Source organism: Anabas testudineus, chromosome 2 (genome assembly GCF_900324465.2).
Source record: "Anabas testudineus chromosome 2, fAnaTes1.2, whole genome shotgun sequence".
Classification (NCBI taxonomy): domain Eukaryota; kingdom Metazoa; phylum Chordata; class Actinopteri; order Anabantiformes; family Anabantidae; genus Anabas; species Anabas testudineus.
The window spans coordinates 6,904,848-6,917,515 of record NC_046611.1 but is presented as its reverse complement, the minus strand read 5'-3'; the positions used below and the strand labels follow the sequence as shown (position 1 = coordinate 6,917,515).

Genomic DNA, 12,668 nt, shown 5'->3' with positions numbered 1-12,668 from the left:
TTTGATTTGTAATAAAACTACAATCCTGACTCCATGTATCTGTCCAACCATTTTTCCTTTTCCTGCTATCGGTCTTGGACTGTGTGCAACACTCTTAATGTTTCTGCTGTGAATGTTTTATAAATCAACTGTGTGAACGGCTGCAGAAGATAAAAGTGAATCTGAAAATGATCTAACTGCTCTGAAGTCCATCGCTCTCTCTCTGTGTCTGTGTGAGGGAGCACGAAAGCATGAGAGAGATTTATGAAGAAGTAAGGTCAAATATCTTCTACCTAATAATAAATCACACACAAACAGCCACCCCCCAGCTCATACACACCCCCTCTCTCTCTCTCCATCCCCAACCCATGTGTTGACATAGTTTCCATGGTGAGGGGAGGTGTTGACGATTCATCCCTGCGTTCCTGACAGCATGATCTCTCTCACACACATTAACATTTACTCTGGGGGGGGTCAGTTAACACTCTGTCCCAGCTCACCCAGTCCAATATTTGACTGCTGCTGCCTCAATAAACCTAAAACACAGCCCAGAGATTTTCAGCGTCCTGTAGGTACAATTTGCACTTAAGGTGTGATCCAATCTGTTCGGCCATCACCTTTGTCCTTTCATTTCCCCTCGCTCTGTCGAGTGGGGTTAACTTGCAAATAAAATGAACAGTTGTAAAATCTCTATGCAGGATATTTAACAGTCTAAGAGCCCCAAGAAGATGTTTTTTGTTACACTCTACAATCCCGAAGTATCACATAGAGCAAACAACATGCTAACATTTTTCATCATTGTTTCCTGAGTCTCTCGAGGGCATTCAGACTGAAAATTGCAAGAGGCTGCACTGGTGGGTATGTGCTGCTTTAGGTACTGGCAAAGCAACACGATACATTTACCAGTGTGTGAATCAGAAGTTTTATCAAACACTGGCAGACATCATGTTGCAGGAAAAAGTTGAGTCATGCTCAACGACCCTGCACTATGTTGCTGGAGCCCAGCTGTAATGCCAGACTGGGTTGGGTTTTTTCACACAAGGCTGAAAATGATGTCTGAATGCAGACTTGGGTGTCACCAACAGTTTGACTCATCAGGTGCCACAGAGATAAATAAGAGCCCTGCTGTTCATATACTGTATAGATATATATGGGATCAGCATAAAGCCTGAGGAATGTTTTGGCAAGAGAAGAAACACTGACTGGTATAAATGGGGCACCGTCTTGGAACATTGCATGTAGTTTACATTATACTTTAGAGCTCTGCTTTTTGCTGCAGGCTTGTCTATGGTTATTAATAAGTCTCTCTCTTACTGTGTCCACCATCTATGTCCATTTGTGTCTTGCAGATACACTAACCAATGTTGCATTAGCCTGGTGAGCAGTAAGTCAGGTAGAGTTCCCTTGACTTGGTTCTGGCTTTCAGATTTAGGCCTTAATTAGGAAATCCTAACATTTATATATTTCAGCCTGCACATTTTGATGTAATACTTTGTTTTCTAGTGGTGGCTATAATAGTATTTGATTCTTGGCCCTGGGGATCTTCCCCCACCTCCACCTAAGAAGGATTACTACATACTTCAGTGCTCTCTTTCCTACAGCAGTATGTGTTGATGCTGTATTAGTTTATATTCTTTAACTAACCACGATAATCCAAGCCAGCTAAAGGGCTTACCTCGTCTAAACACCGTACTTCACTATATTATCCCTAACACTTCACAGTAACGCCACATGACTTGGAGGTACTGTGGAGCATTGTGGGTAAACTGTGGGTAACAAGTGAGCTGATCGCAGCCAGAATGGGAGATACAGAAGCCCAGTGGGATATATATGAAATGAGAGTTGTTGTGAGGAAGCAGAGCATCTGTGTCACCTCTCCATGCTGCAAAATTGGAAGTTAATTGAAGTGAACCTCCCGCTGCTGGTGAGGAGTGACTCGGCCACAGCGACACTGTCAGCGTCTCACCCCGAGTTGACCGCTCTGCTCAGTCAGCCTGCAACCATCTCTCACAGTCTCATCACAAAGTGTTGAAAAGACATGCTCGGGGTGTTTTGGACATCCATCATCACGTATTACTGTACAGATGATGCAGCCGAGCAAGTAAAGCTGCTCTTGTAGGGAAACAGATGTTGAGTTTCTGAGTTGACCAGTGGAGCCCAGATGACTGGTGACACTAAAACAATGTTTTATTTCCTTTCCTGAGTCTTCACCATTAATCAATACACAACGGTGCCTCTCAGTGTGTCTCTTGACGGCAGCGCATTTATCCTCTGTTAACCACAAATATCTATCAACAGTTTAGCCTCAGTTCATCTAGTAGATGTTGAGATATTTCATGATAAGTTAAACCTTTGAGCTAATTAAAAAATTTCATAGGAATCCTTCCAATGTTATAGTCTGGATCATGTAGCTGACCGTAGGTGGGAGGAAAGTAAGAGATCATGTACTCGATGAGTCCTACTGGTTAGAGTATAGTAGATTTATAGTATAGTAAAGTATAATTTAGGAATATGGGGAACTGGAGGATCTAATGAAAGATACTATTGTGTTGCATTATGGGAAATGTAGGATCCACTGTTTTCAGAGCTTGAGCTTAACTAGAATCAAGGTATGAGTTGAATTTACATGTTCCTATTTTTTTCTTCTAAGTAACCTGACTTTTTGTGCAATATTATCTCCAGGGCACTAGTTTATTATTTAAATTGGGATGAAAAACATCATACAAAATAGTAAAATCCGATTTAAAAATGATTTTCACAGATTCAACCAGCAGCTCATTTGCATCTTCTCCTAAAATACTACTAAACATCATCACGGGAAACAACTTTCGCGTGCTGGGTAAGATAAAATCGGAGTGAAAATTACTTAAATAAACAGATCTGCTCATATGTGAGCCAAGAACATTTTCGGGGGAAACAGTCATTTTGACAAGAAGTGAAAACACACCAAACTACTGTCTTTAAATGGAAACGAAACAGACAGCAGACTGGGGTGATGGAGTTGAGGCTGTGTAGAGCTGCTGTAAACACCAGTGTTGATTACAATGAAGACAAGAAAACGTGTCGCCTCTGGTCGACTCTAGGGAGAACAGGCTGCTTACTCCCCTCCATGAGTTGTTAAATTTTTCTGTCTGAAATCTTTGTTATGTGGAGCAACCCTCAAGCTGTGGCACGTTCAAGTTGGAGCAGAGGGTAACACCAGCAAATGTGCCATCTCCAAAAGAGCAAGATTGTGCAAGTAGCGAAAACGATAACTAAAAATAAATAAATAAAAAATAAATCCTCTGATGTTTTTATCACCCATACACACACAGTTGAATCAATTAAGAAAGACAATGGTTTAAGTTGTGACAAGGCCACATTATCAAGTGATGCATGAGAGGCACACACACGCACACACACACACACACACACACACACACACACACACACACACACACACACACACACACACACACACACAACTCACACACAGAGGGACATGAAAACTGGGTCAAATGGACCCTGAGAGAGAACAAGTGCAAGTTAGAAAAGCCACAGAGAGATTCAGAGCCAATCGACACTGGATCTTTCTTTTGTGTCATCTTCACATGAGATGTAGATGAGAGACAGAGGAGAAAGAGTGATGGAGAAAGAGGAGAGAAAGGCAGAGCTGGATGGAGGGATTGTTGTTCAAGAGGTGTAAAATTCAGAGCCCTGTAAAGCAGCCGAGGTTTCAACTCATCTGCATTTCTAATCAAGAGCGAGAGCGAAAGAGGGATTGGTGTGATGAGGGTAAGAGAGATGGAACGAGATGGAGTGAGAAATATAGAGGAGAAATGGAGCAAACAACAGAGGAGTGAAAGCGAAATTGGTGACAAATAGAAAGAAAGACTATAAACAGAGAGAAAATAAATCCCATCAGACTAACAAGGAGATGGGAGACACAGTAAGAAAGACATAGAGCGGAGAGGAAGAGATATAGCTGCGGTCCAATGTTGGATTATAAAACATTCATGCTGCTAGAAGTTTTTGAAGTTGTTTTTTTTTTTTTTTCAGATGTTTGGAAGCATAGAAAAACCTGACTGATGGCTTGCCCAGAGACGGAGAAGAAAACCAAATTGGCCCACATTTGTCACAAGTCTCCGAGCAAGAACTCTGATCACGATCACATCAGAAATATAGCGGCTACATTTCAACAGAAGGAGGGCAAACGTGGGGCCGCCAAGACTACAACCACAATTAAACGATTTATTCAGACAATAAATAAACTCTTAGCAGCAGAAACATGTAATACAAACACATGAATGCTTGTACGATCACGACGCCCGACAAGGCTGCAGCTCTCGATGGAATGAATTTGAACAAATGTGTTACTGATGTATAGAAACTGGAGTAATTGAATCCTTTGATCAGTGAAAATGATTTGCATTTAAAACTTGCATTAAAAACAAACTTTAAAAGATTTAATTTACCAATTAATAAAAGGCTAATTAAGTACAACTGTCTACATTTAGGACTTGTTAAGGCCATGATAGCTACATGACTCTAGGGACAGCCCTGCTGACGACCATGGTCTGTCCACCTTCTTGATCAACACTGAAATATTTGATGAATTGCCAAGAAATGTTGTGCAGCTGTTCATGTTTCCCAAAGGATTTATTCTACTAACTTCGGTGATCCCCTTACTTTTCATCTAGTGCCACAAGTGAAAGTGGAAGCAAAATACTCATCATGTTATTTTTGTACAAACATTCCTGATTCCCAGAGGATAAATTCTACTAAAACCAGTGATCGTCTCACTTTCCCTCTTCTCTAAAATTATTACATTTGCATTTAAAAAACTGTGTTTTTAATAAATTGATTGTGTATGTTTCTGTTTGTACACCTGCTCTCCTCATTTTACTCTTGAGGGATGCTAGTGAATAATCTTTTAGTCTATTCTTTCTTAGATAAACTGTGACGACTGCCTGCAGATATTTTTTTCAGTCTGGTTTGTCTCGACAACACTAGTCACTCTTGCAGCTGCAAATGGCATTTTCAAAATTAAGCAGCACACTGAGCACTGAACACTTTTTTGTTGTTGTTGTTGTTGTTGCTTGTTCTTGTAATATCAAAAACTCTAACTTAAAAAAAGAGACACAATCAGACCCCATGAAATCATTTACAAAAACGAATACATCTTACAAATCTATTTATTTAAAAAAAACTCATTGCAATAAAATGACAAAATAAAAAGACACTGGGGAAGCCTTGCAGTGACATGTTGAGTGGTATCAATGCTACTTTGTGTGTGTAGTTTGCTGTTTTGAGCCGTATTAATTCACTGTGTGTGTATTGATGATGGTGTTAAAATCTCAATGACTGAGTGAATATTGCAACAGCTCTCTCACAGAGAGGTACACATTTACAGAGTGGATCCTTCTGGTATCCAATAGAAACATCAGATTTTAGTTTTTATTTTGCTTGATTGTAAATAATTGCATTGAGAACAAATTTAGATTTACAAGAGAAGAAAAAGTTTGACTTTTTGGCAACGTGAGAGCTGGAACTGAAGGTGACTACGGCCTGATATTGCTCAAAGTTCTGATAGTTGCTTAAAATACCTTTTAAAACCCATTTAAGACAGATCAGACAGAGCCCCATCCAAGCCTGGCATATCTTATTACAAGCCTAGCTGGTCTGCCTGGATCCTGCTGGGTCTGGACAGAAACTTCCTCACTTTGTGTGTGTTGTCGCTGGAACTGTGAGTGTGTGTTCACACAGCAGTCAACATGATGAACCAGACACCATAGGTTATTTCACTGGCTGTTTAAAAAACACACACAGACTTAACAGATATGCAATGAAGAGATGCAAGTTGGACACAGCTGACTTTCTTAACCTTCATCGCTGGAGGTGAAATCTCTGAAACCATGTTACCAAAGGCTTCGTGGGAACGTTTCTAGTTAGGTCCAGTAAGACATGTTGAAAAATGTGCTTGTTGGCTAGAATTAGGTCTGAGATGGGGTTAGCCTAGCCTAGCTTAGCACAAAGACTAGAAACTGAGCTAATTGCTCAGATTAAAAACTGAAAGAGCCACAAAAGACAATCAAAAAGGCAAAATGTTTAAGTGCTTTAAAGGGTATTTATTTAATTTCTGATGGAGCTAGGTTAGTAGCTCCCCATCTGCTTCCAGTCTTTGCATTAATCTAGGCTAAAACATTGAAACTAATTGTTAGGCAGCCTTTTCTATCTTTTTATAGTAATGTGATGTTTAAAGGAATAGTTCAACATGAGGGTAAATACACTACCTTGCTTTGTTTTGAGATTCAGACACGAAGACACAACTCTTCATGCACAGCTGGATTCAGAACACGGTTAGCCTAGCATAGCTTAGCATAAAGAATAGAAACAAGGGCAAAAAGCTGGTCTTTGCAAGTCTTTAAACATGCACTTTTTTAACTTTAAAGTTCACTAATTAACAATCTTAAAGAAGAATTTTGCACTATAAATACTTTTTGAACAGTTTAAACCTCCACCCAGAAAAGAAATGATCAATACAACAACAATACATTGTCATTATTACACTTCTTTAACTATAAATTAAACATACAAGATACGTGTAAATTAGTTAATATGATTATTTCATGTTGAACAGAGTAAGACTAATCATTTCAGTGTTTCTAGTCTTTATGCTAAGCTAAAAGACTCTGGACTCCAGTTGTATATGTCTTCAAATAGAAAGGAACAAAGTGTCTGTCCCAGAATTATTAAACTATTCCTTTATAATGTAACCCTGAAACTGAGAAACATGCATGATGCGTTTGTTCACAACTTTTCTGCTGCAAACCATAGAAGCAACCGAGCTCTTTGCACCACCTACACATTGTTAAAACTGAGTCATGTTGCTCACAGTGTGAACACACAAAAGTTTAGGTCTGTGGAGTGACACGTAAAAAAAATCTGGATGTACAGTATAGACGACTTTAAAGTCATCAAAACCAAACCCTGGAAAAAGAACTGTGTTTCTCATGAATGACATCAGTCTCATTATAAAACAGTACATGCAACTCTTGTCTCACATACTGTAGCACGGCAATCACACAGTGTACGAAACACACACGAGACTCAGGCAAAAATAACAGCTGGATACATTTCTGAATATAATAAAAGAAGAGTGCTTGCTGTCACCACTTCTGTGACTGTTCAAGTGTTGATCTGGCTAAATGAACCAAGCACACCTCTGTTAGTTCAAATATTGGCACCAGGTACAGTATATCTCACGCACAAACACACTAACTGCATATCTCCTTGTAAAGCTTAAAAATGTCTCTCATTTTAAAATCTCTTAATTTTCAAAAAACTAGAGTTGAGAATAAAGGTATATATTGACCTTTAAGGTAGGAATACTCTGGGTGGTCGTTCTAGTGCATTACCTGTCGTGGGTAAAACACGCAGAGCACTTTTGTTTAGTAGGACTTCTGCTGCCCAGATGTTTCATCCATCACCTCCTCCATGACAGAAGTCAGGCTCAGGCTGTCTAAACCCTCACACTCTGCTAACTCAGAGTGGCTTGAGCAGATGTTGTCCATGTGAATTAACAGGTGAAAAACCATGTCCAGAAACTAATAAAAAGAAATGTTTCATTCTTCTCTCAAACTCCAACCAACCCTCAAATTGTCCACGTTCCTCATAAAAAAAAACAAAAAACAAAAAAGACGACAATTCAGTGCGGGTGTGCCGGAGTCTGAGAGACTGGTTTACCATCAGAAGCGCTTTGCAGGGAGCCATGGCATTGGAAGAAAGGAAAAGAAAATTATTTAGTCCAGCCTGAGCACTTCATTTGTTATCCCTAGTGGTTAAAGAGGCAGCATGTCATCATTATCATTATCATCAAAATCTGTTTAGTGGTCCTTTATTCCCAAGTGGCAGTGATGTTCAGAAGCTTCCTGTTCCTTAGAAATTAAACTCTGGATTCTTCCGAGTTCCCTGTAGCGCTACGGTCTTAACATGGAGTGAACATATCTGTGTAAAAATCACTGGAAGCGCCACAGATTTCTTTAAATCTTTATAGAAATAGAAGTCTCAAAGGCTTTTTCCCCCATTGGTGCTTGTAAACATCCCCAGCACCGACTACACTGCAGAGCTTTAAGATCCCGTGCACCTCCTGAAGCAATGAGATTGGTTATGCTTCGGTTTCCAATGCGACGTTTCGTTTTTACTCCCAACGTCCGTCGCCCGGAAACAACTGGGTGTCCCAGAAATCATCTATAGGTGTGTGTTTGTTGTGGGCGTGGTGCTTCCTGTGAGCGCTGCAGTGTATGGGTGCAGGGGAAAGTGTTTGTCAGTCCATCTCCATGTCGCTCAGTTTGCTGCGTGAGCGTGGAATGTGTGAGGTGTTGCGGCAGCAGCATTGGGCGCAAACCAGACCCAGGACCAGAGAGAAGAGACCCACACCTGGAGACACACAGAAAGATTAAAATAAAGAAGATCCCTTTTTATCAACAGTCCCTGTGCTACTGTAATTAGTCCGTCCACTGATACTGTGGAAAACTGGAGCAGCTGCATCCTTCTTCTAATAGTACTACAGTACTTTTACCACTTCTACTGAGCATGTTTCAAACACAGGAACCTTTCCAGTAAACTTTTAGGTCTAAATTTAGCTCCCCCAAAAAGAATCCCTGTTTTGGCACAGTACTTGCAGAGGCTTTAGGAACTATTGCATAATGTTTGCAGGTGCTGGACATTGGTAACTGGACACACAGGAAAAAGGACAAACTGGAAGCATTCAGGGACGTTATAAAGAAGGTGGATTATCTATGAGAGAAACTGAATTACCTAGCTAATTACCTGACATTTACATTATTATTAAAGACCCTTAGCATTAATGCCTATTGAAGCGTGTTTTATCCAGTTTGTCCCTATATTATGATTAATCAAATTCAGATTCTTGTCTTGTTTAAATCCACCATGCACTGGCAAAGCCTGCTGTCAAACATGTCCTAAATAAGCAGCACTGTCAGCTAGTGAAGTGCTGACCAGCACAAAAAAAAGAGCAGCTCTCGTCTATTGGCCAGCATTTTGACTGAATGTCCACACTGACAGCGAGCATCAGTAAGACAAGCCTTTCTTATGTTTTTTTAGCTAGTTTCTGTGACATTTTGCAGATGCACCACTCCTCTGAAGAGCTGCTGTAGGCTGCATTTAAACTACATATAAAACTTCAACATTTAAGCTTGCAAGCCTACAACAAACAAGCTTATAATAGTCTGCCATTCCCCACGGGAAACAACAAGAAACCAGATGTTGATAAATCTCAAGTTGTAATATATATATATATATTTCTTTTTGCAAAATCTCTAACACAACCATCTATTTTGAGGGGACCTATACGGGACAGGGTGGGAAACCACTTTCACTTGAGTTTTTGGTACGTTACCTAATGAAGCAGAAGCACCATATAAAAGAGGCAACTTTAAGGAGTCCCACACTGGAGAAAACAGAAAGAGGAAGATGTTAGAGGAGAAAATAACCATATATTCCATTGTAAATTATCATTTCATGTTTAATGAGCATGTGAAAATAATTTTTTCATCTTGTTTGGGTTGTTTTGCTTGTAAACTGTAATTAACTCCTGATCAAGCTACTCACCAGCGAACTGGACAGTGAGGAAGACTCGGGATGATGTCAGCTCTCCAGCTTGAGTCCAGGCTCCTGTTGAGGCCGACAGGTACCAAGGAGTGGCGACACAGTAATATTCACCACTGTCACTGGAAGCCACACAGCACATATAGAGATTTAGTTCGATTTAGGTTGTTATTAAGTTGATCTAGTGTAAATCTTCGCTGATGATCCACCACACTCACCTGTCCTGAGTACTGAAAATGTTCATTAGGTAGGTGTGTGCGTCTGTGCGCTCTATTGAAATTTCACTGGAGGAGTTACGGATCTCAGTCTTCACAACACCAAAGCGGTTGACGCTGGCCACCTGGGTCGTCGTCTGTCCACCACGCAGCCTGGTGAAAAACCAACGCACCTCGTATGCCAGGTCATCTGAGAAAGACACAGAATTCATTTGTCAAGGAACGTCTCCAACGACGAAATGTTTTTATATTATTATACCGATTCTCACTGTATAGTTCATTCTATGATATAAACTATATTAAAATGATTCAGGTGTCCAAAGCAAGGTCCATAAAGACATGGATGAGGGAGTATGGGGTGATGAACTTGAGTGGCATGCCAGTCCTGACCTCAACCCAATAGAACATGTTTGAGATTATCATCTCGTCTGGAAGAATGGTCAATTCAGTGCTGGTCTATGTGTCTATTCACATAGACACACTCGTAAACCCTGAAGATGTCATTTACGTTCATGTGCATGTAAAAGCAGGTGTCCCAATACTTCTGTTAATAGAATTTATATAAATGAGCACACAATTAGAAACATGTACATATTTTTTGTCTTTGCAGTTACACAAGCAGTTTCAGCCTTGTGTGCTAAGATATGCTCAACCCATCCTGATCTTACACTTTATTCTGGGACCAATGTAAAAAGTGACCATCTGGGATTATATTGCATGTCAGTCGTCTTTAGCCCTTTTCAGTAAATGGGATATGAAACATTGCTTCATCAATCTGTTGATGGTTCACTTTTACAATAATCTTCCTCACAGCTTCATTCAGAAAAAATATACCTTACAAGGCCTAACCTAGTAAGACTGAAACTACAGAGAAGTGACCAGAGTGCTCATTTCGACATGATGCAGACGTTCGGAGGGTGTCAGATTAATGGAAAGGTCTGAAAGAAGCTTTAAAAACTGTTGAAAGAAAAGCGAAATATATATATAAACATATTTTTGTTCCATGTTCAGATAGAGTACGAGCACACTTTCGGATGCCCTGTGTCAGAAACTTTAAGTGATGCTGTAATTTAAGTTTGTTGACCCCTGACAGATTTCTCTGGTGTTTAATGTCTACGTTTAGAGTAATGTTAGAAACTACAATGGCAATTTAAAGCTGTCAAAAGACGTTCCCGTGGGATGTGCAACAGTGTTTTCAACCCATTTCCAAAGCCTATAACAAATTAGACCTCACAGTCAGCTCAACATCAGTAGCATCAGTAAGGACACCTGCATCAATTAAAAGTCAGTTAAAAGACCCATTTTCTCATTAAAAGTCCTATTAGAGATTTTATGACTTCCATTATGTGATGCACTCCGTTTTTGAAGCAGGTCAGCAAAGGGTCAACCTTACGTTACTTATGGAGTTTTATTTAACTTGATAGACATAGTTTGACGTCACCAATGAAGACAAACTGTTTTCTGTGGAAGAATTAATTTAAGAAAGTTCAAGGGCCCATTTAAAGGAAACCTAAATATCAATGGAGCTAATAATCTGCCTGCACTTAGAAATGTTTAACTATGGTACAGGTAAAAATGATTACTGGTCGGTTCGTTTTAAATTCTTGAGCTTTCAGAAGCTAATAAATAACTTTAAATAACCTCAACGCTGTCAGCACACATAGGAAGTGAAATATGATGCATTATAACACATGATTGTTATTATTTAAGTCACATAACTCAAGTCCAACATCTACAGAGTTACTGCACCTACTGCACAATGGAAAGTGAGGACGAGCAATGTGCTATCTTTGGAGGTACAATGGTGGCCTAATTTCATTAGGATGACTACAGAACAAAAGAAGAAAAGCAACAACCACCAGAACAACTCCATTATCACCGCGTTAAAACACGCTCACACACAGGCTGCTAAGATAGAAGAAGATAAGATTAAAGACACGGATGGACATGTGTCACAAAAAGGAGAATAGTGATGACAAAGGAAAGAAAACGGGAACAAGAGAGAATTTGTGATAATAGATGTAATCTTTGGAAAGGGGGCGAGCAAGCTAATTATTTCCAAGAACACGACATCAGGGAGAGAGAGACAGACAGAGGGGGAAAGAAAGAACGACAGGGAGTGAGAGAGACAGACAGAGAGGGAAAGAAAGAACGACAGGGAGTGAGAGAGACAGACAGAGAGGGAAAGAAAGAACGACAGGGAGTGAGAGAGACAGACAGAGAGGGAAAGAAAGAACGACAGGGAGTGAGAGAGACAGACAGAGAAGCACAAACTAGTCATTAGTCTGTCAGGGAGAGAGGGACTATTAGCACTGTACCTCCCACACACACACACACACACACACACACACACACACACACACACACACACACACACACACACACACACACACACACACACACACACACACACACACACACACAGTAGTGAAGCACAATAAAAAAAACCTGTGGAGCCTTAGTCATCCTCTGTCATTTCAGAGACAAATAGAGGATCCAGATGAAAAAATAAAGAGAACATTTGTGAACAACAGTCGTGCAAAAAGAAAAGACAAATGATGATGAAAAACAATTACGGAGGGAGGAAAAAAAAAAAAAAGGATGAGTGTGAGAGATGGAGAAATGAGGAGGAAGAAAGAGGAGAATGGAGCGAATATAATGGAGAAAGACTGAGCAGAGGAGGAGTGCAGTGAACTCACCCAGAGCAGAGCAATGAATCACATCTCAATTTCCCTCTCCCTCGCTTCTCTAATGGTTTTAATATTCAAGTGCTACATCATTAAAAAAAATCAGCGGTAGCACAAGCGGCAGCAGCAGTAGTGGTAGTAGTAGTAGTAGGAGTAGTAGTAGTAACACTGGCCTGTG

At 40.1% G+C, this 12,668-nt stretch overlaps 1 protein-coding gene across 1 annotated transcript in view; it reads right to left on the bottom strand.

The window, feature by feature from the left end:
- Positions 1-5,118: 5,118 nt before the first annotated feature.
- si:ch211-132g1.7 (prostaglandin F2 receptor negative regulator) overlaps positions 5,119-12,668 on the bottom strand; it is a 51,220-nt gene continuing 43,670 nt past the window's right edge. Inside the window, exons 12-15 of the mRNA XM_026362373.1 lie at positions 9,807-9,993; positions 9,592-9,710; positions 9,380-9,430; positions 5,119-8,397 (exon numbers count right to left, since the gene is read on the bottom strand). Coding sequence (XP_026218158.1) covers positions 8,285-8,397; positions 9,380-9,430; positions 9,592-9,710; positions 9,807-9,993 — 470 coding nt within the window. The 3' untranslated portion in view covers positions 5,119-8,284. The remainder of the gene's footprint in view (positions 8,398-9,379; positions 9,431-9,591; positions 9,711-9,806; positions 9,994-12,668) is intronic.